This window comes from Seriola lalandi, unplaced genomic scaffold (assembly GCF_002814215.2).
Source record: "Seriola lalandi dorsalis isolate HSWRI2012SDOR001 ecotype SW California unplaced genomic scaffold, Sedor1 jcf7180002054332, whole genome shotgun sequence".
Lineage (NCBI taxonomy): Eukaryota > Metazoa > Chordata > Actinopteri > Carangiformes > Carangidae > Seriola > Seriola lalandi.
The window spans coordinates 236,471-262,177 of record NW_019524885.1 but is presented as its reverse complement, the minus strand read 5'-3'; the positions used below and the strand labels follow the sequence as shown (position 1 = coordinate 262,177).

Here is a 25,707-nt window from a genome sequence, read left to right as displayed (position 1 = left end):
AACGTGTTAGGAAACAAATAAATCCAAGCGAGACCCTTCAACATACTGATACAATATCAAATTTTAAACATCGGCATGTGCAATATTGCCTGTACAGTGAGTGTGTGTCTGGTATATTTCTTTAACAGGATAACATGAAGTCTGATCTGTCACGTCGATAACACACCATATTTATCACAGCACCTCGGCTCAGGTAATCTAGTAGAGGTAGCATTAACCTTCTGGCTTAAGTTTTCTGCACCTCTTCCCACACACACACACACACACACACACACACACACAGAAGAAAAACCTATGTCAAGACATGTGGTACGCACACAGTGATGAATTGAGGCAAGGCTCTTCCATCACTCACACCCACTGCAAAGGTGGTTTTCTAATCTCGTAAGAGTGTGTGTTTATCTGTGTGTGTGTGTGTGTGTGTGTGTGTGTGTGTGTGTGTGTGTGTGTGTGTGTGTGTGTGTGAGGCGCCAGGAGGGAACAACACAGCTTCACACCGCATATCTCAGTCCCTGTTATTGTTTTGCTCTTGTTTCTCACTCTGCTCAGCACTCTCTCTGAAAGGTTAAGTCTAATCCTAAACTAATAACAGGATAAAATCATAGTGGAAAATTGATTTTGTAGTCAAACATGTGCAGTATGAGAGAACACAAAACCCAGTTCACACCTGTTTGGAGAGACATGTTTGCACAGAACAATGGAATGAGCAGGTACCTGAACGTTACCTGCATCACAATACGGTACCACCTCTTCATTTGGCGAAGTCAAATTTGATTGTAAGGCTGAAAAAAGGAAAGAAAACTTCCTCTTCGCCTTCACCCTTACTACTCCTTCCCGCATGCCCTCTGATGGAAACTGCACTTTCTATATATGAGGCCTATAGCCTTGGTTATCCATGTGAGAATGTGTAGGGGATTTAGGCTTCTTATCGTTGCTAGCCAGCATTGCTGAAATCCACGCTATCGTTGTGTCTTGCACCCTTGCACCCACACACACATGCACGGGAACCCACAGAGAACCCAATATGTTCATGATGGCAAGGAGAGCATGCAGCATGATATTAATTTGGATTGCACACAAGTGTTGTCCTTTAAGACACAGGTGCATCTATATGTTTGCACGTGCTTATGTTTGTCTTTTTGCATTTATGTGAGGCAGGTTGAAAACAAGGTGCATTTGTGGGGGTATTTCTACTGTACATAATGATTTATTTTGTGAAATTTTCAATTAATTTATGAGTTTATTGTTATTTATTTAGGCTATGAAATACGAAAATTAGAATAATAAAATAAAAGAGCCAAAGGTGAAGTCTTTAAATTGCTTGTTTTGTCCAACCAACGATGCCAAATACTCAATACACAATAATATAAAACAGAAAAAGATATTTGGTATTTTTGCTTGATGAATAGTGGATAACGGTTCTTTCATATGTTGTTGTTAATTCTCTCTCGTTTGATAAGTCAAATAATTGTTGTAGCAGTTGGTGTAATGTTTTGTGTCCTGTAAAGGCTTTTTTTTTATATCCAACTTTCTTTTTTTATCTCACTGTATTAACTAAACCAGGTTGTTGTTGTTATTGTGTGTAGGAGTGTAATTATATTGCATATATTTATAAAAGACACAGAGCCATAGAGACAGAGAGAGAGAGAGAGAGAGAGAGAGAGAGAGAGAGAGAAACAAAGATTCTCCTTGGCTGTAAACTTTTAGTCTCAACACAGGCGCACAGAGGACAAGGTACAATATCAGAGTGGCTCCAGCTGAACTCTTTCCTATTGATTTCCTCTTTTTGTCAATCTGCCTGATGTTGTTTGTCTGCCCTGGTCATCGTCCTACCACCCATTTGTTTAGTTGATGTACAAAGTACTGTGCAACTCTGCATTTTCCTGTGTTGTACAGAGTGCATGTGTCTGCCATAGTCTCAGACATCACACAGTTTTGTAAGTAAAGATCCGCCCCCTTAACCTGTGATGTGTGCAGTGCGTTACATTTCAACAACAGCATGGGTCAGAGTGGATTATCTGTATCATTTTTTCCGTATTATTTAGAGTAAACGTTATGTCACCACTTCAAATTAGAAAACACTTAAACTAGCTGATGTGAGAGCTGTGTGGTTATCAGAAAATAATGCACACTCTCTGGTCAGTTCTGCCCATATTTTCTGTTGCCGTGCTATAATAGGTCAATACTTGCACAACATAATTCTGATGATGATCAGCCTCACACCAGCATGTATACGTAGATGTTGTAATTATCACATATTTCTGAATTCAAAATAACAAAAACAGAGTTTATCAGTGAGTGCTGTTTACAAGCTGAATAAACAGAGTTTTATTAATAGATGCAAGGAAACATCCTCCTCATTATCAAATATAAAACCAGCTGCCTTATGTTAATCCACATTTCATCCAGTCCACTATGATCAATGGCTACCTTTTTTCTTTGGGGAGTTTCTTGCCATTCAGACAGCTGCTTGGAAAATCAGGTCCGTGGCAGAAGAAAGTAACAATTTCAGCCTTTTTCATGGGCAAATTCAGCCATACAATGCTCTCCCTCGCTCTCACCCCTCTCCCACATATCCACCCGCAGCACATCTGCTTCCACCTTTGCCACTTCCTTCATACTTTACTTTCCCTCTCATACATTATATTCCTTTTCTCTGAGAAGGTCGTGAGGTCCTTCAGGAGAAAGGTCTCAGGTTTAATCCCTGACTTTTACACACTCTCACATCCGCCTGAAATACAATAACAGAGAAGACACAAAAGAAGCCATGGCAGCGGAGCCGAGCAGCCACTCTCCTATGGATACCTTGACATTTGGAAGCAACAGCCCTGATGTGTAATTTCTTGACTCTGAGCCAAATTATCTTTGTGGGACGTGTCCCATCTCATCCAGAGTGCTAACAGCCACATTCAACTTTCATGTGTATAGAACATACACATCTATCTGATTAAGTGCATTTACCGTCCTGAGGAACTATGTCAACCTCAAACTGAGCAGGGCACAAGGGTCTGTCTCTGCCCAGTTGAGATGTGGTATCTGGACACTTCAATTCAATTCCAGTGGAGAACAGAGAGTGTCACCTGTCTCAGACATGAAATGCACTTCTTGTTCTGTTGTCCATTACACAGCACGACAATTTCAGATACAGGTTTCTACATAAATGTAGTTTGATGTGTTTTCTCATGGACATAGACTTCTTAATCTGTGATAGATAGTTAACAACAGCATACGAGAGCTCAAAGGCACAGTTTGTGTTTTTACTGCTGTAATGTCCAAAGATCAGGACTGTGTTCATATTTAGCTTGACATTTAGTGACATGTATGGAGGTGTATTATATTTGTCCTTTCGCTCTCTTCATGTTACTGCTCCCCTGGTCTTGTAAGCCCGAGCTGGCTGGGAACCTCTTGCTGTGTGACAGTATAAAAAAAATGTAGTTATAAAAATGATTTACTATATAGAATCACCAAACCTGCTAGCAAAATACCACCACATGCTACTTCACATACGTCACAACTTTCTCTTTTTATTTACAGATTTTAAGTGTAAGTTCACTACAGCCAACCTTAGCTTAGATCAGGGTGTGAAAAGTTTTTGTCTGCCAACTCACAAAGTTTTTGAGAATTTTTAACATGTCAATTTGAACAATCATTTGGTATTTTATTAATATGCCAGTGAACTTTGACTAAACTTAATTTAATCCAAAGTGTAATACAGGTACAGCATTCTGAGAAGAAAAGTGATTTGACTAATGTAATTTTATTCTACAAATTATTAAGTCAACTCATATATCGTTCATTTTATTGCATTTTTTTCCCGCTCTGCATGTGATTGTCATGCATTTTTTTTTTTGTGTGTTATTTTTACAAGAAACTTCATTACTCAGAGTCAGCCTTTCATCAAGTGCACTCCTGCCAGTACTAGAAAGGTAAAACATGCAGGCTCATGTGTGCTCAACAGAATGTAAATGTTGAATATCCCTTCCTTCAACAAGCATAAGGGACATGAATGCTCCTGTCTTCAGCTATGGAGTTAACGCATGTACGCTCATGCCTCCAAAAAATTGAAATACAGTGTGCAGATGCCTTTCAGCAGTTGAACGAGCATGCCCGGGCCTCTGAGCGCCTGAAATGGGCACGTGAAAAAAAGTGGTGTCTTGTAGTGTACATTCTCACCTTTTTTTTTTTTTTTATACTAGTATTGTAACGTGTTATTTCTTCAACAAATGTACTTGTTATCTTAAATTAAATTAGCTAAAAAAGACAGACATTCCTATGCGGTTATTTTTATACCTTCTTGACTCTAATTGGTTGACAGGTGTGAATATGTATTTCGTAACTGGAAAGTATAACACAGGTTTGTTTGAAGTTTTAAATTCGTTGGGCCAGGGTTATTTGTGTATCCATCACCTTTGACAACGGCAAAAAGATAAGAAGCTTCTTTTTGAGAACGAGGGAGATTTTATTCATGTTTTATATTCAGTATGAATATGGATGTCCATCTCAACTAGAGATAGGAAAAGGAAAGTGAGAACTTTTGAAGTAATGTTAACTGAGGTAAAGCTGTTAGCTTGTGATTCTGAAGAGCAGCTGCAGGAGAGAGGCGAGAGCAACACGACCAAACCACACAGGAAAATAAAAAAAGAGTTGAGAAAAACTCTCAGATGAGACGGAAAAAGTTACAAGTAACTAAATATCAAGTGCAAAAGCATTTTTTAATATTTTGTGTGAGAATGCAGCATTGTTCTCTCTTCTTCTAGGTCGAGTGAATTCAAGATTTGAGAGAAATCTGTAAAGTTCATTTTCTGCCCTGGTTTAAAAGATGTCATTATTTCTAAAATTTATGGCTCAGCCTTATGAAACCTTCCAGTTTAACTAGAAGTTGCCTGGAAACGCAAAACCTAGAACTTTATTTAACACAGGCATTTCAGATTAAAATGAGTTCTTTAAGTAAATTAATTAATTCCGTCATTTATTTAATCACATATGACTGTTTATCAAGTGCATATTTGTATAAGCGAGATAATTTCCTCCAAGTTTCTAAGTTCCATGAAGTTCAATGAGGCTCTATTTTCACACTGGTGAACTGGTAATAATGCGCCGCACTGAGGTTATTTCTTTAACTTTGGCGTCTTGGTGACTTGCCCTGCACCCTAGGAAGGGGGAAGAAGACTTGCAGAAGTGGTGCCAATCCAGTGGCACACTGGTGAAATCACACCCATATAAACCTCTATAAATCACACATGCCCTTTGTTCATGCTCTGCTCCTCTTTCCACTTTTATTTTTACGATTTTCAATCAGCTGACACATGGGCAAAAAAAAAGCTGTTCAGAATCACATTAATGCCAGCCAGCAAGAATAAAGATTAATGAGTCATTCTTAACGGCTCTGTTATCCACAATAGTTAGTAGGTAGTTTATGGTGAAGGCCTTTTCCTTTCTCTGGTGAGTTTCTTTATAACCGTCTTCACAATTACACACTGTAGATCCGCTGGTTAAATTATGTGTGAATAAGATACAACGCACTGAACTCACAATTGCATCATGAAAACTGGGTGCCAGATCCTTAACGTAGTAAATAATGAAAAAGGAAAGACTACGACAGCACTCCAAATAGTTTTTGTGTGTCAAGCACCAGACTGTTGCAAGATAACCACAGAAACCTTTGTGTTCATGTGCATATCCAACTTGTGTTTTGATGAATTATTCTACAGCTTCTACTGCAAATCAACAGGAGACTGACACAGTGAAAACAGTTCACAGAGTCTCAGGAAAAGTCTGAGATCAATTAAAACTTTTATCTCTGCTAATACTTCCCCCCGAAGAGGCAGTTTCTTTCTCCTCCCCCGGTGTTTCCATCCGAAACACACGATAACCGGGGCAACAGCTGCAAACTTCATCATCGTTAACAGGTGTGGCCGAAGTAACACCCGGGGTCACCATATGTTCAATAAGAATATCACGAACATTATTTGATTATTTATGAGTTTCTTTCCTCCTTTGTAATGAAACTTTAAAAAATAACTTACTTTCATTGTAAATGCGGCGCTATGGCAATTGACTTCAAAGAAAAATGATCAATGCCTCATGACAGGGATCGTCCTGTGTTGAAAGAGGATGAAAGTAATGAATGTGATGTGGCCATGATTCTCATAACCTCCAACATGGCCGCCTATAATGTATGATAATACATTCTTTTTGATCCCACCCTGTTTACAAGTGCCTTTGCTGGTGCACTGGGCACGAAAATACCACTGCACTTGGCACGCCGCCGGCGCACTGAGCAGAGCACTCTTGACTTTGCACACTTCACTGCGCTCTGCACCATGCCAAGTACAGCCCGAAGCAGCGGTCAAGCTTCTTATCCCTTATATAGCTGCCTCTCAATTAAGTTTTCCACACATTTACCGTTTTATGTCGTATGTTGTTGATGCCAAGTTGCAAAAACCGTGAATAAAGCGCATTACCCGCCCCTTGGGACAAAAGGTGGACGTGCCTGTTACTTTGTGATAAGTGTATGCACAATATTGTCATACAGCAGCAGTCAGCGTGGCCACAGTAAAAGTAAACATCGTGCAACGTGTCTCCTCAACAGTATACAGTTCATGTCGATGCTCTGCTCCCGCTGAACTCCAGAATGAACCCAACGAGCAGGACCGCGCTGATGGAGGACAGGGTGAACATGTACACTCACGTCCTAGCACAGGCTTTCAATGAGAAGGTAGCAGGTAGAATAAGGATTAGAAAGTGTGTGTGTGTGTGTGTGTGAGAGAGAGAGCGAGAGGGGAGGTCTGTTTTGAATGAGAGGATAGTTTGGAGCAGACTGAGAGGCCAAGCTACTGGAATGTCAACAAGCCTGGGAGAGGGCTCTGTCTACGCATGTGGGCAAAGTCCTGCCTGCTCACACACACACACGCACACACACACACACATAAGGACACACTAATGCATTTTTGATTACATGAGCTGATACACATGGGAACAAACACAAATATAGCGGCAGTGCATACATGGACGAAGCAATACAAGTACACACTGCCATACAAATGTGCACAAGGACAAAGCCATCTGTGTGTGTACACAATAATACACCTTCGCACACGCACACACACACACACACACGCACAACACAGACTCCCCCCAGTGCTGATACCCTGTTTGGAGCTGCGATGAGCCGTGTAAAATGAAGAGCAAACATACCTGGATGTCATTATAGCTAGACTTCAGACAGGCTTATTGCTGGAACAGAGGGGCCTAGAACTAACCCTATGTGTGTGTGTGTGTGTGTGTGTGTGTGTGTGTGTGTGTGTGTGTGTGTGATCTTGTTTTACTATATTCATGGGGTCCAAAAACCAGGAGCCCACTATACTTCTGGACAGCTTCGTGTGGACCAAAATGCCTGTATGCATGTGTCTTTGTACATGTGTGTGCCAGTGGATGAGTGTGCTGTTGTTTCTGTGAACTGATGTTTCTGTCAACACATAAAAAAATAAATTGAAAAAAAAATCCATACTAACATTCACGCATTGATTGAGAAACTCATGGAAATACCGTCTCTAATTTTTACTCAGTAAATCCTTTCTTTCTTTCCCTTCTCTCTCTCTCTCTCTCCCCCTCTCTCTCTAAGAGCCCTCGTTACTCACACTCATCCATAACATGTGTTTTGACATTCCTTCTAAGCACCAACAAAGCCTCTTAATTTCTCCCATTTGCTTGTCCTGTTGTTGCAGCTCTGACATTTCTGGATTTCTGTGGTTTCACAGTCTGATGCAAAAAGGCTGACCTGTCTGTGGCCATGAGTGTGTGTGTGTGTGTGTGTGTGTGTGTGTTTGTGAGAGAGAGAGAGTGTGTGAGAGAGTATATCTATCGCAGTGGCAGACAATGAGGGATACAAATGAAGGTTAATTTGAGTAAGAGGTCTTTTAACATATGTGTATGCATTTTTGATTCTGTGCCAGTAATGATGATGATGATGATCATGATGTCAGCGATGATGATGATGATGATGATGGTGGTGGTGCACTTTTACTTCTTCACAGCCAAAACATAGAAAAAACAAAAGACAGGACACAGCTGTGCTGATTTTGACCCATGTTCAGTACCACACCACCTGCCTCAGAGAGAAAGAAAGAAAGAAAGGAACAAAGAAAGAAAGAAAGAAGAAACTACTGACTTTTAGGTCATTAAGGTAGAAGTCTATTGATTCTGGCTGTGTCTACTCCGGCCGGTTCTTTCCGCTTGTTATTGACCGTCTGTTCTGCACTGTTTCCCCAGAGCTGCTGCCTATGTACTGTACAGTTTATATTTAGTGTATCAGGGAGCATATTTTAATTAATTCCCATATATCTTGAAAAAGGGAAAAAGATGCAAATGTTTTGTGCGGAAGTGGCAAAGTTCAGGTTTTGGATTATAGCACTCCTATTCCCTGGTCCACAAGGAGATTATTCATATTGATCCAAACCCACCTGGACAGAGGTAAAAGCAGATGAAGAAGCCTCTTCCCTGAAAACCTGTCCATGTGTGTGTGTTTGTGTGTGTGTGTGTGTGTGTGTGTGAGAGAGTGTGAGTGTATGTGGTCCTGTGAATGCATGTGTCTATGTAGTCATGTCCTAAACAGACAATGAGAATGTTCTCATGCATTTATACATGTACAAAACATGTTGTGCAGATATGCACAGTCTGACTTAGTATGACTAATTTCATTAACTGATGCATTCAGGGACACACAGCTTGTATATAGACAGATATACACAAGGTTACAAAACACATCTTTTTTTTTCCTGTGACGTCTCTTTCCCCTGACTGTGCGTGTGGGCTGTGTATGCCTAGGACTTAGTGCTGCTTTCTTTTCTGCTGGTGTGTGTGTGTGTGTGTGTGTGTGTGTGTGTGTAAAACCTGGACTGCAGGTCTTTGCTAAAACACACACTCACACACACACACACAAATGTTCACACACTGCCAAACATTCTGTTTCCATCACACTTGTATTCTGATTTTCATAAATGATCTGATTAGATGAACAAAATGTTCCTTTTGTATTGTTTAGGGGTCACACTTTGATCTCACACTCACTACGGTTGCAGTCATTATTTCTAATCATCGTTATAACCTACTGCATTAATTAACCTAGATTCCTTTGAACTCATAATAAGTGTGTGCAGTTTGAAAAAGGACACTCCATACCATGTCAAGTCTTTCTTTCAAGTCAAGAGAATTCATGAGGGCTACTGGAAAGAGGGTGGACTGTCAGGGAAAATAATTCGCTGGTAATGATTTTCATCGCAGCGAAATGCATCATTAGTCTTTCCTCCAACGAAATGACAAGCGTGAAACTGTAAGTAAACTTTCGCATCAAGAAAAGGGCAACAACGCTGAGGGATCTGCACCGGTGCAAATAAATCTCTGTGTGTGCACCACTGGGCTCCTCCAAAGTTATTTGTTTAACACCTTTTTTTTTTTTCTCCCGAATCCTTCATTGCATGCCATCTGAAGCTCGGGAGAGGCAGTAGTATAATCTATGCCTTCTCAGCTGCTTGTGCTTTGCAGCAGCTCAACCTGACAGCAGTTCTCTCTCCATCACTCCCTGCTTGTTGTGTATCTGAGTGTATTCGTGTAAGAAACAAGGGGACAAAGAGCAGGTGGACATGCACATATGTAAGTGTGTTTATATGTGTGTGTGCCTCTGTGTGAGTCAAGTGCGTGCATGCACTGTGTGTGTGTGTCATCTGCTGTATGTGTCTGTTGCATTTCCACAGTCACACATGATTGATTGCAGCTTCGGAACTACTCATGTGTGGGTCCTTCGGTACCTGCCAGTACTTGGAAAACAGTCACCCGGCCAACACTGAAAGCACACGGCCACGGAAAAATCTTTCTTGAATTTCACTGAACCTCTGTGACGACGGGGGAAACAGCCTCGAGTCCCACTTGGACCGGTGGTCCTTTGATCGCTGACTCAAATAACAATGAAAATAATGCTGGAAGCTCCGCTGTTGCGCGGTGGAGCCCGTGCCCGCGCTCCGTTTAGCTGCCGCAGCAACAGCTTGACGACGCAGGCTGATTGCTGTTCCAAGTGTTGGATGATTGATAGCTCTGTGGCAGCTACAGGACACAGGAGTTCAGCAGCAGGACAGAAATAAACCCCTATGCTTTTACACATGTCAAGATGTGCCATTTTATAATATATACATAAATTACTTTTCGCTGCATGCAATATGTAGCTATTATGGGGTAGAAATACCTCTTAAAGGTCCCATATTGTATGAAGTGAGACATGTCTTTAGAAAGGTCTAGATGCTACATTAATACTAGTCATCAGAGAAATGTACACAGCCTGTATTCAGAAACTGTGCCTTAAGACGAGCTGTCAGGACTTCGGTAACTTTGTGATGTCACAATAAAAACAGTCACCACTCTCAGCCATGCCCCAAGAGAGGCCTCAGAGCCTCTCTTCTGATTGGTTCACTGATGTGTTGTTGCTAGAGCTCCAGAGAGAAGCCTGAGAGAGGAGATGTAAAACTACTTTCATTGGTATTTAAAACTTTAAATCTTCTTTTGGATATCAAAACTTCAAACAGAACACCAGAAAAGTTTGAAATATAGGACATCTAATTCTTAGTTCTTGTCTTTTACTACTTCCCACATAGTGATAGTCACCTACAGAACACAAATCTTGGAGCTGGTTAGGAACAGATCACAGCCATGGTTAAACAGGAAACTGCTCAACACTTATTGGCAGAAAGAAATGGGACACAACCAAGAGTGAGAGAGTCAAAGAAAACCACTGAGACATCCGTCCGACCTCCCAGATTCCTTCCTTTTCTCTGCACTACACGGCATTAAACTGCTTCCTGTGTTTTTCAAATTTCACCAGCATCACGTTGCCTCCATCAGAATTGCTAATGCAGGTTATTATGTAAACATCATTTGCATTTGGGGTTTGGCATCTCTCGCTCAAGGACACTTCAGCAAACACTTGCAACCTCTCTGGCAACCTGGACATCCTGCTGCCATCGTGAGACGATTTGCTGTGCGTTTAAATCGTGGCACCACGCTCTTAGTATAATTGATTGCACAAAATTAAAGCAAATAGCTGGGCAGTTTTAATGGTTGAGTAAAGATAGAGCTATTTTGCGGTTGACAAAATGGATACCCTTACACCCTGAATCTACAATATACATAAAAAGCTAAGTAATATTTCATCCTCATAAACTGGAGTATGAAGTATTTTGTAAATGAACTAAAACATCAATGCGTATAATTGTCAAAAATCTGTTAAAGTCAGCTTGGCAAGCCCTTATTGAGCTGGCCTGGCTTCTGCAGCAGACTGATTGTAGCAGATTTTAATGAAAAAAAAAAAAGAAAGAAAGACGTTTTTCATCAGCCTCTTTCATAATTGGAGCTATCATAACTTTTTATCGCGGGCAAGACACGTTTAGTTCCTGTCAGGAGTTTTCCACATTTCCCTGTCTCTTCAGTTCTTCTGTCAAGGTCACGGTATATTTGCACAGTGTGCCCGTTGATGAAGGCCGTAATTTTTGCTGATAATATCTTGGACCCCAGGAATATTGTCATATATTACAGTCCATTAATTAAGGCAGTCATTTCTCTGTCCCCCCTCTTCTCATCTCTCCCTCTGAAACCCTTTCCTCCTCTATCTCCCCTTCTGCCCGCTTACAGTATCACTTCACACTTTGTCTCATCCTGCTGTTAAATTTCTCCACGTCTCCTCTTATACACCCTTTATTCTTTCCTCTTTCTCTGCTGTTACTTTCCTCTCGCTCTCTTAGTATTCCCACTTTTATCCTCCCTATCACCTTACATTTTCTCCTTTTTCTTTATCTCTTTACTCTCACTGTTTCCTGTTTGTTTATACCCCCCCACCCCCCCTCCATTTGGTTTAATAAATGAGCGGCCTGGTATTAGCGCTGACCTTCAGAGTTTGGCTCTCTGGGAAGGCTTAGGTTGATGTTAGCCATGTTATTAACCAATAAGATTAGGACTGTGAGGGAGGTTTCTGCAGGCTTATGTGTGATTATCATTATTATACAGTCTTGCCAAAAGGGACTCAGACAACATATTTATTAGACACACGATTCATTAGAAAAGCAGATAATAACAATCACACCGCGTTTTTCTGAGGTTACGATGCTGCCACTGATAATGTCCTCCAGCTTTTTTGTTTTTATGGCTTAGTTTCTTCAAAAAGAATAAAAATCACATTTACATATCTATTTCACTTTGGAAACGCGCCAGAATAATCACGAGTTGGGGTTAGAAAACATTCATATCCGACTGCTGAGGATGCCTTGGCTCCTGTGTTTCCTCCCAAAAAACCAAACAATTGCAGTCTGCTTTCATGCTGAGACAGTCAATCTGCTTAGAGATGACATCACTAACATCATTATGGGTCAACAACGTCTAAATTAGATGTTTATATTTGGTGATCTGACAAAACATAATTGGGATGAAATGCTCACCGTGATGGATTGCCTGTGTCAAGCAAGACTCTATTCTCTGCAAGATGTCTCTGTCGTAGTGGGAGCAATGGAAACCTGGATGGGAAATCCATTTAAAAGCCTATGGTGCAATATAGGAAAAGGTCAGCAGTTAAGTACTGTACTTCATAGTGCATATTGTAGTCAGGACTCATTGCACTGGAAATGCAAAAAAAATCCGTAAATAAGAATAATACAATGCATGAGATTTGTAGTTAAAGTTAAAACCTTAACAAGTAATCTCAAGCTGATTAAGACGGAGAAAGAAGTGACACAGAGATAGAACGTCGGAGTGAAACCTGTCCAGACAAACAGACGAAGCAGGATGCAGTCATCGCTCTCTCCCACCACTCGCTGTTTTTCTCTCTCCGCCGCGAAACCTACAGATGTTTCTGATCAAAGCCGTGTTATCCAGCTGTCCCACTCCTCTCCTTCTCCCTGTAGCTGACTCTCAGGAATCTCTCTCCCATTCCTCATTTCATGACCTCTCTAATCCCGGCTTGTAAAATATTAACTGCCCTACTCGCTCTCAACAATTCTTCCTCCCTCCTGCGCTGTCCCCCTTTTACCTCTAACTGCTCTCTCCTCTTCATCTTTCCACTCCATCTCTCTTTTCCTCCACTCTCTTTCCTCTCCTTTTTACACTCCCTCTTATCTCCCTCACTTCCCTCCCAGAACACAGACGTCTAAAATGTGAAGTATCAATTAACCCCGTTGCATGCAAATCTCACTGTCTTCTCCAGTGACTTCCGCTGGCCATGATGATGAGGGCAGTGATCACACTGACACACACGCACACACACACACACACACACACGTACAACACTGTATGTCTACATGTGCGGTGGGGCCAAGATAAGATGGCAGGAAACAGGAAGTGGATTTATTTGAGCGCTGGAGCCCTGACTCATACACGCACATGCACAGAAAACACACACTCACATACAAACACTTACACAGCTGCAGCTGCCTCAGTGCTCACATGAAAGGGGCGGCAAAAGCAGGGAGAGAGTGGATGTTAATCTCTCTGTGGGAAAGAAAGAGACAGGAGAGGATAAAGTGATAACTTAATTCCAAGATATTTGCAGAGGAAGTGTATGTGTGAGAGTGTGTGTGTGGGTGGGGGCAGAAGTGCGCGTGTTCGTGCGTACTTCCATCCAAGTGTACTGTAATGATGCCTGTGTGGCTTGTATGTGCGTGTGTGTGAGCAAATACTACATCTACAGCACAGTGCATCTGTATCAGCGTATTAATATGTGCACGACCGTGAAAGTGTCAACAGCAGTTTATTGCCAATACTTATTATGTCGTACAGCAGTTAATCGGATCTCTGTCTTATAAATCGCTGAGGGGGATTTAGCATTTTGCTGCGTCATACCTCACAGAAAACATCTGAGGAACCTGCCTAACCAGCTGTGCCACACGCTGACTGAGGCACGAAAAAAACAAAACAAAAAAGAATCTGTGTGGCTGTAAGAAAACGATTAGAAAACACTACCTGTGTGTGAATTATCATCATCTGAGGAGGCAGACCCTATGCACACATTTCAACTTCCACGTTTCAATGTAACGATATACTATGGACGTTCATTTTCACTGCGTAAGAATCTCTCCTTATTTCTTTTGGATTAACTAATTAATTGTTTAGTCCATAAAATGGCCCGCTACACTTTCACAGAATTTGACAGATAGTCCAAAATAATTAATTGCGATTTAAATTACACTGACTTAAAAGCGAGAGAAGCAGCAAATATTCAGCGCTGCTCATTAGATTGCATCTTGCCATTTGTATTTCTTGGAAGACACCACACCTCCATGGTGCACCTGCACAGGTGTTACCCGTTTTGGCCTAATTAGACCTCACTCCCCTCTAGGACAGCAACCAATGCTTACTTTAATCATCAATTAACGTATAGCCTAACCTATAGCATTGTTTATTAACTACTGGATTAATGATTCAAATATAAAATGTCCAAAAAAAAAGAAAAAAGTATAGAATTGTCTTTCTCAAAGCCCAACAGGATATTTGTAATCTTATCAGAAAAGTCAAATATCACTTTACAGATATAAAACAGACAAAAGCAGCAAATCCAGTTGAAATTAGTCAGTGCTGTATTTTCCCCTTTGATAAACGGCAGCTGCCATGTCGACTAGTCATAGCAGTCAAACCACGTGTTACAAATAATATTAACAGTGGCTCTGTTCCGTTCAAGTGTCTCAGAGAGCCACGATAGCGAGGCAGCGTGCACAACACCAGCACCCTCGCACTGAAGCAGCGAAAAGGAATTCAGCCGTCGTTCATTGTAATATTTACACCCGTGCGTTTTCTGCTGTAACGTGTCAACACATCTCCCCTCTGTTCCCAACAGAGCATCACCCAACTCCAACCTGAGCACTACAGTAACCGGATAACAACAAACAGCTGTTGATTATTTTAACTTTTGCCTAATATCACCCATACATATACAGATTAGGAGGAAATGCTCTGAGGCTCATCGTTTCCACATAAACACAACCAAAAAACAGAGTCTGTGTTTGTTTGATCCAATCTGTAGAAAACAGCTGTAGCTTAAGGAGGACGTATTTGTAGCATGTTTGCACAGCAAATAAACAACTTGGCCGCAGTCAGTGATAGCAACCTTAAGGATAACACCGCAAATAAACACGTTGTAAAGTCAACAGGGATCCAGAACCGCTTCCACGTTTGAAATGACCTTTTCTCTTCTTCTCATTTCTTTCCGACACGGGCCTGTCCGTGATAATAAGAAATCTGATATGACTCACAGTGAATGAGTAAGAGAGCGAATTCTCCTTATGCAGTGATCTTCTTGATTTTTCTCTTTGGTCTTTCCAAAACCACTTCATTAAAGTCTAACCTTTTTGACTTTTTGCCAGGATTATTTTATTATTTCAGCTCCAGAGCTTTGCCATTAAAATTCAAACAAAGTCGAGTTGATGAGTGAGCTAGTCACCACTGTTTGCAAAGAGAAGCTGTATAATGGTGGCGTGCTCGTGTAAACGATTTTGATTGCCTAGCGTCCGCGTTCTCGAGGGCCCAATGAGAAGACAAGTGAAGGCCAAAGCTGGAGGAGAGATGGTGGATTAGAGACCCTTAGCAACAACCCAATCAGGTGTGAATAACCCATGTGCGATCACATGAGTAATTTGATTCTGCTGCTTACTCCTCCTGTCCTGACTAAACACGCTAATTCAGTATTTATCTGACCTATCTGACCTAACCTTGCGGTAGCACTTCTGAAATAACTGACATGAACTTGATCAGGAAGTGATCAAATACTAAATATTCATTTTGAAAGGATTAAAATAATATACAGCTGCTACGCACTAATTCTAGTGTTTTTCTGTGGTAATATTTATCTGCTAATGTTGAGACAATATCCCAGAAGTCTGAAATTATTGTGGAATGGATGATTTGTTAACCGATCAATTTGAAAGCTGAAAACTTTGTCTGAAATGTATACCTAAGAAAAGGTGAAAAAGGTCAGCACAGACATTGTGCTTCTGTATTTTATATATATAAAAGACCATTGAATAGAGGATAAATTTAAAGTTTTCAATTTCAATGTTCAATTTAAAATGAAAACAGAAGAAGAAGAAAAAACTCTCTCCAGGCAGCTTTGCAGCCATAGAGTGAAAAAATGTGATCTTCTAAACCTAAACTGATAATTCTCCTGGGCTCTATCTCTGTGTGTCAGCCAATCCAATATTTTACTGTTGGACTTTCAAAAGGCACGGCTCCCCTTAGGCATACAAATGCGATTCGCTGATAAATGTTCTTGTGAGTTACAGCCCGGCTGGAAAGCGACACGGTCAGATATGTACATGCCAATGAATCCGCAAGGAGGGCTATGCACGCACATGGAGAACTGCACATTGTCACAGACGAAACTCACACACACACACACACGCGGGCGCGTGCACAATCCCACTGAAACACACATGTGAGGTCGCACGAGCACGAGGGGAGTATAACGTTTTGAGATGGTAAATCAGAATGCCAGCGCTGAACCTCAATTCCATTTCACGCCGCTGCTGCGGAGTCGGATCATAACTTACAGCCAGTTACTCAGACAGACGCACGCTTTAAAAACACACACATGCACGCATGCACAGACAAGTGAAGTCATAGATGCAGAGTGATAGAGCCAATCTCTCATACATGCGAGGATCAGATATTGTGTAAATTGAAACGTATGCATGCACATGTAGGTTCACACAGCTGGTTCTCCATAATCTAAATTCAACAGTGTTCTAATCTAGTCGAGAGGGTGTGTTTGTTTTATGGGCTGTGTGGGTGCTAGATGCATATCTGCACATACCTATCTGAGGCTGTGTGAATGTCAACCTGTTTAGCTGTGCAAGTGCGTGAGTGTGTGGGTGCGTGTGTGTGCACCAACGTAAACGATCCACATTTTACCCTTCCACCAACCCAGAGTGAAATTCAAATGGAGCTTTCTGCAGAGAGTGCATGTGATTGCAAATGTTATGTTCTCCCACAATTTTAAAAATGTGACAACTTGTAGAGAGGTGGTTGTTGAAATAGTCATTTTGCGAGCTGACATATGTAGACTTTAAAGTTTGATCTCTGATGAAACACTATGTTCTTTTTCCAGAGAGTATACGCTATTTGTGAAACCAGTCAAACAGCGGTGACAGATGGAAAAACAAGCCCTCGTGCCATAAGAACATAAAAGGCTATGTGCTATTGATTTCCCAAAATGACCCATATGTATGTTTCTGAACCAGGCCCGCCATTTATACAAGATGGTTTCATTTGTCTGTGCCTTTCGAAAAACGATCCATATGACTGCTATAAAAAACATAGCAGTTTTCTATAAAGTTTTAGTTTATTTGAAATCGAGAGAAGGAGGACAGTTACACAACTGTAAAAAAAAATAAAATAAAATTAAGGATGACTCAATAAAGTCCACTGTTTTTCCACAGTAGTCTCTAATGTAAAGATGTCCTGGTTAGTAAGTGAAATTTTAATATGTTCACCTAGGTCCCTCTTAGGTGTGTTATAAGGCAGTTACAGCTACAGTCAAAATTCAGAAACAGTGTTTTTGCCCCATGTTTTGCCTCTCAGGCTCCATAGAAACGAGTGGTGGACTCTGATCGGTGGAGGTTATACCTGCAGCCAGAGAGAAAGCCCTGCACACTCAGGGCTGCAAGAATAAAACAAACTATTTTTCTGTTCAAGAAATATTTCATTTTAATTTAAAATTATTTAATCTATGTTATTATTCACAGTGAATGTCATCCTAAATAGACACAGCAGTGCATGAGTCAGTGATTGTGTTGGCATTGATAACAGCACAATTTACATGCATTTTTTTTAAAAACCTAGTATTCATTTGTCAAGCCCTTCCACCGGTTCTATTATGATATGCTATTTAGGAGATTGATGTAAATATATTTTCGCTGGAAATAGCAGCCTATTCACGTTTTGATGGCAGTTTTATTTTCATGTTACATAAAAGCCATAATTTGGTGTTAAAAGTGTGTTTCTTCCACTAATGTCGTGGGAAGAGTGTTGCTGAGGCGGCGTTTTATTTATTTATTTATTTTTTAAAGCATTCATGCGTGTGTTATTGAGCCAGTTAACCCTAAATTATAGGCATGTCACATTATTTGAAGCCTTTCTGTCAGTTCACTGAGCTTTACGCTGGCATCTTCCTCCGAGTCAATGTCCTCACTTCATCAATAGACAGTTGATGATGCTGCAGTGGGAAGGTATTACAATGTCCTGCTGCTCGATGGCACTTGATGTTTGAACAGGTAATTCTAGCCGTGTTTAATCAGCTCATCAAACAGTGGAGCTACTTGTGCTCATGAATATCCTCTCTGATAGGTCTGCTAACGATAATTTGACCTTAATTGATCTTTCTGGTTGAATTACAGTTAATCAAGGTGCAAAGGATGAAGACATGAATTTACCAGTGTCCTTCTGATTATATAAAGCAGACAACACAGCACTGATTCTCTGTGTCTCCATCTCCCTGGACTTATTTTCACTGCATCTCACAGCCTGCCCCTTTGTTTTAAACCATTTTCTTCATTTTGTCTTCATTCTTTAACCTTCTCCACTTTTTCTTTTCCTCTTTTTCTCTTCCTTTTTCTCTACCACCAACTCTCCATATATTGTACATCTCACTTCCAGTGGTTTTGACTCCAGTTCTTACAGTTCTTATCTTGACCTTCACTGGTACTATATGTCTAACACATGCACTTAGAATACCACCCACCTAAATATGTCCTTCTGACTAGCATTGCTTTGTGTATGTGTGTGTGTGCGTGTGTGTGTCTTTCTGTCATAGGCTACCTTTGGGGACAAATTTCAGACTAAAGACCAGTTAATTGGGGACGGAAAAGCTGATTTTTGGGTCACTGGATGAGGTTTGAGTTGTGTGTGTGTGTGTGTGTGTGTGCATCACAAGTGTAAACAATTACAGTGTGTTTATGTTTTTGTCATTCACTGTAAATATACTGTACAGTATACTGTAGGTATATGAACATAAAAAGTGTGTATATTCCTATGGGTATGCATTCATGTGTTAACGTTCACAAATGTGATGTTTGACTTTTGGCATGTACAGTATGCGCAGTGTGTGTGTGTGTGTGTGTGTGTGTGTGTGTGTGTGTGTGTGTGTGTAGCTCATCACTTTATCAGTTTAGTAAACAGCCCATGAATCTATGTTTGCAGTTCATTCCCGGGGGGAGTTTGTGTCCATGTGCGTATGAATGTGTATTCATCATTCTTTAAATAGCCCCTAGATAGAGATGTGTGCTTGTCTTAGCTTGTCCTGCAGGTCTTAGCACCAGTGACCTCACAACATAACATGATGTTGGCTCTTTATGGTAATGCACTGCTCTGGGAAAACATCACAAGGCTGCATAAGAATTAAGATACTCTCAGTGCTCCATGCTCAACTTTCCCTCGTGGTCCTTATTATTAAACATAATATATAACAATACAAAAGTGTTTGTTTCACCACTTCTATTGCAGACATGACATAACTGATATTTTCTTGACACTGCAAATTTAATTTTAAATGAAGCTTCTGTGTGTATGAACAGCAAGTGCAGCATGAATTTGCACTACTGAGACTGCAGGAGTGCATGAGTTGTACATTTGATACCCCTCATGATTAATTTTGAGGTACTGCTTATATATTTATCACTGACTGTTCATGTGTTTTGTGGGAGGTAAGAAATACCACATAACACAATTAAACGACAGTTATATGAAAAAAGAAAAGTGCGCAAATTCAAATAATAGTTTACTCTGACACATTGTGATTAAAATAAACAAACACGTTCTACATGTTTGTAGCATGCCTTTGCATTTCGATGTTGCACCAGTAGTAGAAAAACAAGGACCCTGTGAGCATGTTTCATACTGATCGTAGTGGCTTAGATTTGATTGACATCAGATAAAAAATTATATTAAGTTGCAACGTGTTTATTTTTTTGTTGTTGTCATTGTTTATCTCGTGTTTTTCATTGTTTTTCCATCACTGGTATCACTCACTTGACTTCCTCTTTACTGCGGCACAGAAAACTTGTCTAAATTTGAAAATAACTTTAATTATTTGAACTGCTGGTTCATAGGAGGTTTATTCCTGAAGGGCCCTGTCAGCTCGCATCAATATACATAAGCAGAGTAATGACTATAAATAGTCAAATTTAAGCTTTTTGAAGGACATTGATGGTTTTAGTTCTCATTTGGTTTCGGAATAACACTGCTCTAATGCTGCATCCAATAGACTGTCTATTACCAAGGGATCAATAGCACTTGAGCTGAATGTCATTATGGTTATTAGGCCTGCGTGTCTGTATGGTGATGAGGCATGAGGACATTACGTGTGATAGCCTGTGCATATATGTGCGAGTGAGTACATGAGTGTACTCACAACTGTGATTATTATTTTCCTTTGGCTTGTGTTGCTATAAGGTGTATTATGTATGGTGGCATGTGCGCAGAATACTCATGATCGGCGATACACTGCAGATCAATGCTGAAGTTCGGCTGTGAGGGAGCAGCTACGAGGTGTGAGGGAGAGAGAGAGAGAGAGAGAGAGAGAGAGTGATGGAGAGCGGAGAGGGGAAGGTGAGCAGAGAGGTGGAGAACGAGATAAGGGAAGCGCAGACAGTGAGAATAACTTACAGCGGCGCAGACAAAGGCAAAGACAAAAGGTAACAGCGAGTGATTGCTACAGCAGAGAGTAGTCGTGCCTGAACATAGAATCACAAATGACCTGTCTGAACCTTAATGGAAACAGAGACAGAAATTGGTATTTAGATCATTAGAATTCTTTAAAGCTTTTAAGACATTCTTTATTTTTCTTGTTGTGAACAGATCACACAGAAAAGACCAAAACCAACAATGAATTAATCACATCAAGAATTTCCTGTGCAGCCTTGGCCCGATAAAGCCTATTCCTCTGTGCCATACGCCTATATTGTTGTGCAAAGAAAACTATTAAACACACATCACTGAGCTACATCGTTTTAACTGGGCGATGTTCCTCCATTACCATGAACACAAACGCTGCAGTTTATTCGAAGTCAGACCCACATTCTCACAGTTTCTTTGCCTTAAATGTTTCGCAAATATGTATCAGTCCACGGCTGAAATGGACCCAAACAAATGCTCCTGTTTACTCCTCTTTGTGTAATGTTTGCTAAGAACTAGGGTGCCCATCTGTTTTTTAGGGGAGCAGTGTTAAAAATGAAAGTGTGCATTTGTAATCTACGCTCACATCTTCAGTAGCATCGACTGAGCTCAGGGCATGGGGGTGGGTGGGGGTGGGGGTGGGTGAGTCCGAAAGTATTGAAAGAGAGATGAACTGACACGTTGTTGAAAGATATAGAAAAACTTTTAAGGGATTAATAAAACACACAGCGCTCCATCAGGACACCTTGGGGCTGCATTATTATGTAGCTGTTTTCAAATCATAATCAGGGTTTCTTTGAAGTTATTTTAACTCAAGCGAATTAGAATATGATGGGAAGCATCAAGCAGCAAAATTCTTGATATGGTAAATCACATTAGAATATGTTGAATACAGTACATTGTGTTTTTTTTTCCTTTTGTTGACACCTGCAAGCCAATGACACGCAGGAACACACTACCCATCACATACATGTCCAACTGCTAATATTAGGTACATCCTCACACTCTATTTGCACTGTGCCAGTACAGGAGAAAGGCAGGTGAAATGAAATGTTCTGGGTTGTCTGAATAATTTAAACCCATCAGAATCAACAAGAGTTGGCCTCAGCTCACATTTGCAGTAAATGTCACTGTGGAACATTTTGCACATAGTTAATGAAAAGTATTGCCATAACAGGTCAGCACTGAAGACAGGCGGAGGTAAATGAGGGAGAGGTGATGAGAAAGACGAGAGCGTGAGAATATAAAATTCAAAGCAGGATGTGGATAGAGGCAGATGGTAGGGAGGGAAGCGAGGAGACAGGGGTGGAGGACGAGAGCTATAGAGACTGACTGTCAGAGAGTGAGGAGGAGGAGGAGAGCGAGAAGTTTGTTTTGAGAGAAGGGACAGGAGTGGAGCGGAGAGAGATGGAGGAGAAGCAAAGGCTGTGGAGATGAATGGATATTGGAGAGGACAGAGGTAGAGAAAAGAGCGATGTAACCTGAGAAGATAAGAAGGACGGAATGTGGCAGCAAAGGAGGAGGGGGGGACAAGAGAGGAGGTCAAGGAATCAGCGCTGTATGGAGACTCTTAAGGACATTCGCAAAAAAGAAAAAGCTGCAAAAAGTCATATCAGCAAAATATTTTATGGGGTGTGCTCCTCCTCATTTTTTTTTTTTTTTTTTACTTGTAACTACCCTTTTCTGATGACATCAGTCGGAAGAGGATTATGATTTCACTCTCCTACTTTGATAACAGCTTAATGCCACCTAAAGGCAGTGGAAGGGATAGGCAGGGTTTTTTCTAAGTTATTAAAGTTTCAAATGATACAGCATGTCCCGAAGCATTATGCACTGGTCGTTAATGGTATCCGTGTTCACCGACTTACAACAGCAGGAAAGTATCTGTACCTGCTCTTCTCCGCTCATTCTGCATTTGCCACACAAAGCACAAGGGCGTTCTTTTTCATGTAAATAACATCACACATCTGCTCAAAGTAACTTGACAGGGGAGGAGATCAAAGGACAAAAAATGGCATTTCTTGCCACTGACATGCAAACGGAAGTGCATTTACTTGGACTCAAGAAAACTGGGAGTAGCAAACATGGAGATGATGGGGGTGGACAGAGGGGAGAGGAAGACTGAGTGATTACAGAGAAAGAGGGAGAGATGGCGTATATGAGACATGCGGAGAGCAAAGGGCTGGGGGAGGTTGAAGGGGGAGTGAAAGACAGACAGAGAGGAAGACAGAGAGAACAAACAGTGTCAGGTTAATGTTAATGGGGACAGGCATCTTGTCCCATTAAATATAGATGGCTCTGTTATGGGACATGAAATATACATGAAACACTAGGTTGACATCTGTATCGGCTGCGTTAAGAGGCACGTGTGAGGAGATCGAGTGAAGGAAGCTAGCTCAAGTGAAAAACGGCTAAATGAGAGGCATTGTGGTGAGAGAGAAAGGAGGGGAGGGGACACGCAGACAAAGAGAAAGACAGGGAGGGAGACATCAGAGCAAGACAGGGATCTTGACAGCATTTGATCCCAGGTCAGTGGAGACATTTTTTCTTCTTCCTTTCTTCATAGACGAGGGCTTTTCCTAAGATGGGGATCAATATTTTATTGTTGTGTCTTGTTGTGCTGTTGATCCTCTGTGTTTAAGTGTTAATCTGAGGTCTTCACTCAGTGTGGTCATGACAGGTCCCATGGGACTTATCAACAGAGCAAGGCTGCTAACCCTAGTGTCCTGGCTAAAACTCCCATAAGGCTTGCGTATATCCCTTAACCCTCGGGGTCACGGCCCCCACAACTTTCCTAAACCTATGGACAAAAGGCAGTGAGGTAGTTGACGCTAAGATAAAGGCAACACAGAAAACACAAGTCTGAAGAAACTTTTGCAAAACTCTCCACAGTGAAAAGAACATTTTTTTCCTCCAGTGCCTCTTTCCCCTAGGTCTCGGGTGAAGCAAGATCTGGCTCTTTGTGTGGAACAAAACGCGACTTTGCTTTCCCACCCTTCCCTCGCTACAAAAGATTTACAATATCTAAAAGAAAAATGACATCAACTGTATTAGATACTGTACAAACATTGTAAAAATATTTCTCCCATCGGTCTGTTGCTGCAGATACAAATCAGTGGCTAAGCCATATCTATAGCTAGGCAGTAATAATAAATGTAATTAATAATGTTTCCAAATCTGAATATTCAGTTTATTATATCCGCTGAAATCTCCCTTTGCTTCTGGCTGTTTTTCTTGTTGCTAGGAACAAGTGTGACAGATTTAGCAGAAATGTCCCCACACACAATATATTTGCTTGTTGCATATGCAGATATACTTATAAAGGCTTTTATTTTCTTCCTCCAGTAGCTACACGCCAGGTATTTCACTTGTTAGTAGTTGCTGATATCATTAACACTTAGTCTTTGCCTCTGTCTCCTTCCAGTTGCTAGGAACCAGTATGAGCGAATGGGCAGCGATGTTACCATGCAGTGCGGCTCCCTAGACAATGACGCATCGGTGTCATGGAAGGTGAACGGGACGGACGTGAGGGCCCAGCACCGTCTAGAAGGTCCCAGACTGATCCTGACCGAAGTGAACCTGGGCCACAACGGACTCTACAGCTGCTTTCAGAACCCGCACGGAGAGAGGCGTGACACCATCTTCCTCCACATCGGCAGTAAGTAGCCAGGCATATGGCCACCAAATATCACTTCTAATAAGACGTTATGAATCTTTAAGCATCCCAGAGGCGAACTGGGAAAAGGGGCAGTATAGAGTGAAAAGGAAAAGGCAGAATGGAAATCAGAGAACAAAAAGAAAAGAAAAGAAAAGTGGTGCAACTGAAAATGATGCAATTACAGCTCAACTCTATTTGTAAATGCAAAGACAAAAACAATATATAAAAATATAAAACTTGACTTGCAGTTGTAATTTTTCAAATTTCAAGCACCACAGAAATGTCATGCTCATGATTACTGAGCGTCACGGCTCTGTTATAGCCGTCCTGCAGGCTGCTGCACCAGCTTTGTGTAAGTTCAAAGGTAGCTTAGTGTTGACATAGTTGGGGAGTTTTAACATTTAAAAAAAAAAAAAAAAAAACTTATGTAACTGTACTATGTAACTTATGCTGAGCACTGGCCTCTGCAGCCACAAGTGGTAATTACTGGACCGTGCTGTATTGAATTCTGTTGTGTTCCCAGTCATCTCATACATCATCTCAATACAAACCAGCAATCATGCTGTCCACTTATGTCAAGTCAGCATAAGGCTAATCTGATTACTGTGACCAGAAACATCTGAACCCACAGCAGTTGTGTGCCAAAATGTCTTTACACTGACTGAGGGACAAGAAACAGGGACAGGTAAGGGAATGATTTTCCCTCAGCAGGGGTGACAACCAACAGTTATTCTTGTCTTTCTCTGGCGTTTGACACTTTCCGTTTGTGGCCTGTTGACCCTCTGCTGATCTTACTCTTTTCTTCTTACTTGTAACACTCAACACTTCAATTGGTGGTTTTTCCTTTATGGTGTACGTGTTTTACGTGTCATGGTGGTAGGAGTCACTCTGGTACGGAGTGTGTCATAGATGTCTTTTACATTGGAACCTCCACATCTTGTTTCTTGGGGACGCTCATAAGACGCTAAGTGGTCTCATCCAACCATTTTTAGAGAAAGTCATATTTGCGATCTATTAACACTTGGTCAGCATTGCCTATGACAAACTACAGTCATTTACGTTTTACATTGGCAAGAAAAGTATATGAACCCTTTGGAATGACCTGGTTTTCTACATTAATTGGTCATTAAATGTGATCTAATCTTCATCTAAATCACAAGGGTAAACAAACACCTTCTCCCTAAGCTAATATCACAAAAAAACAATTATAATATTTCACTTTATTAAACACACCCATTAAACATTCACAGTGCTGGTGGAAAAAGCAAGTGAACCCTTGGAGTTAATAACTGGCCGAACCTCCTTTGGCAGCAATAACCTCCAACAGGCTCTTCCAAAAACTGCGGATGAGAGCTGCA

General features: G+C 41.0%; 1 protein-coding gene across 3 annotated transcripts in view; it reads left to right on the top strand.

The window, feature by feature from the left end:
* cntfr (ciliary neurotrophic factor receptor) overlaps nucleotides 1–25,707 on the top strand; it is a 233,737-nt gene that overhangs the window by 108,648 nt on the left and 99,382 nt on the right. For all 3 annotated transcript variants that reach the window (XM_023407283.2, XM_087174242.1, XM_023407284.2), the window contains one exon: nucleotides 24,116–24,349. In XM_023407283.2, coding sequence (XP_023263051.2) covers nucleotides 24,116–24,349 — 234 coding nt within the window. The remainder of the gene's footprint in view (nucleotides 1–24,115; nucleotides 24,350–25,707) is intronic.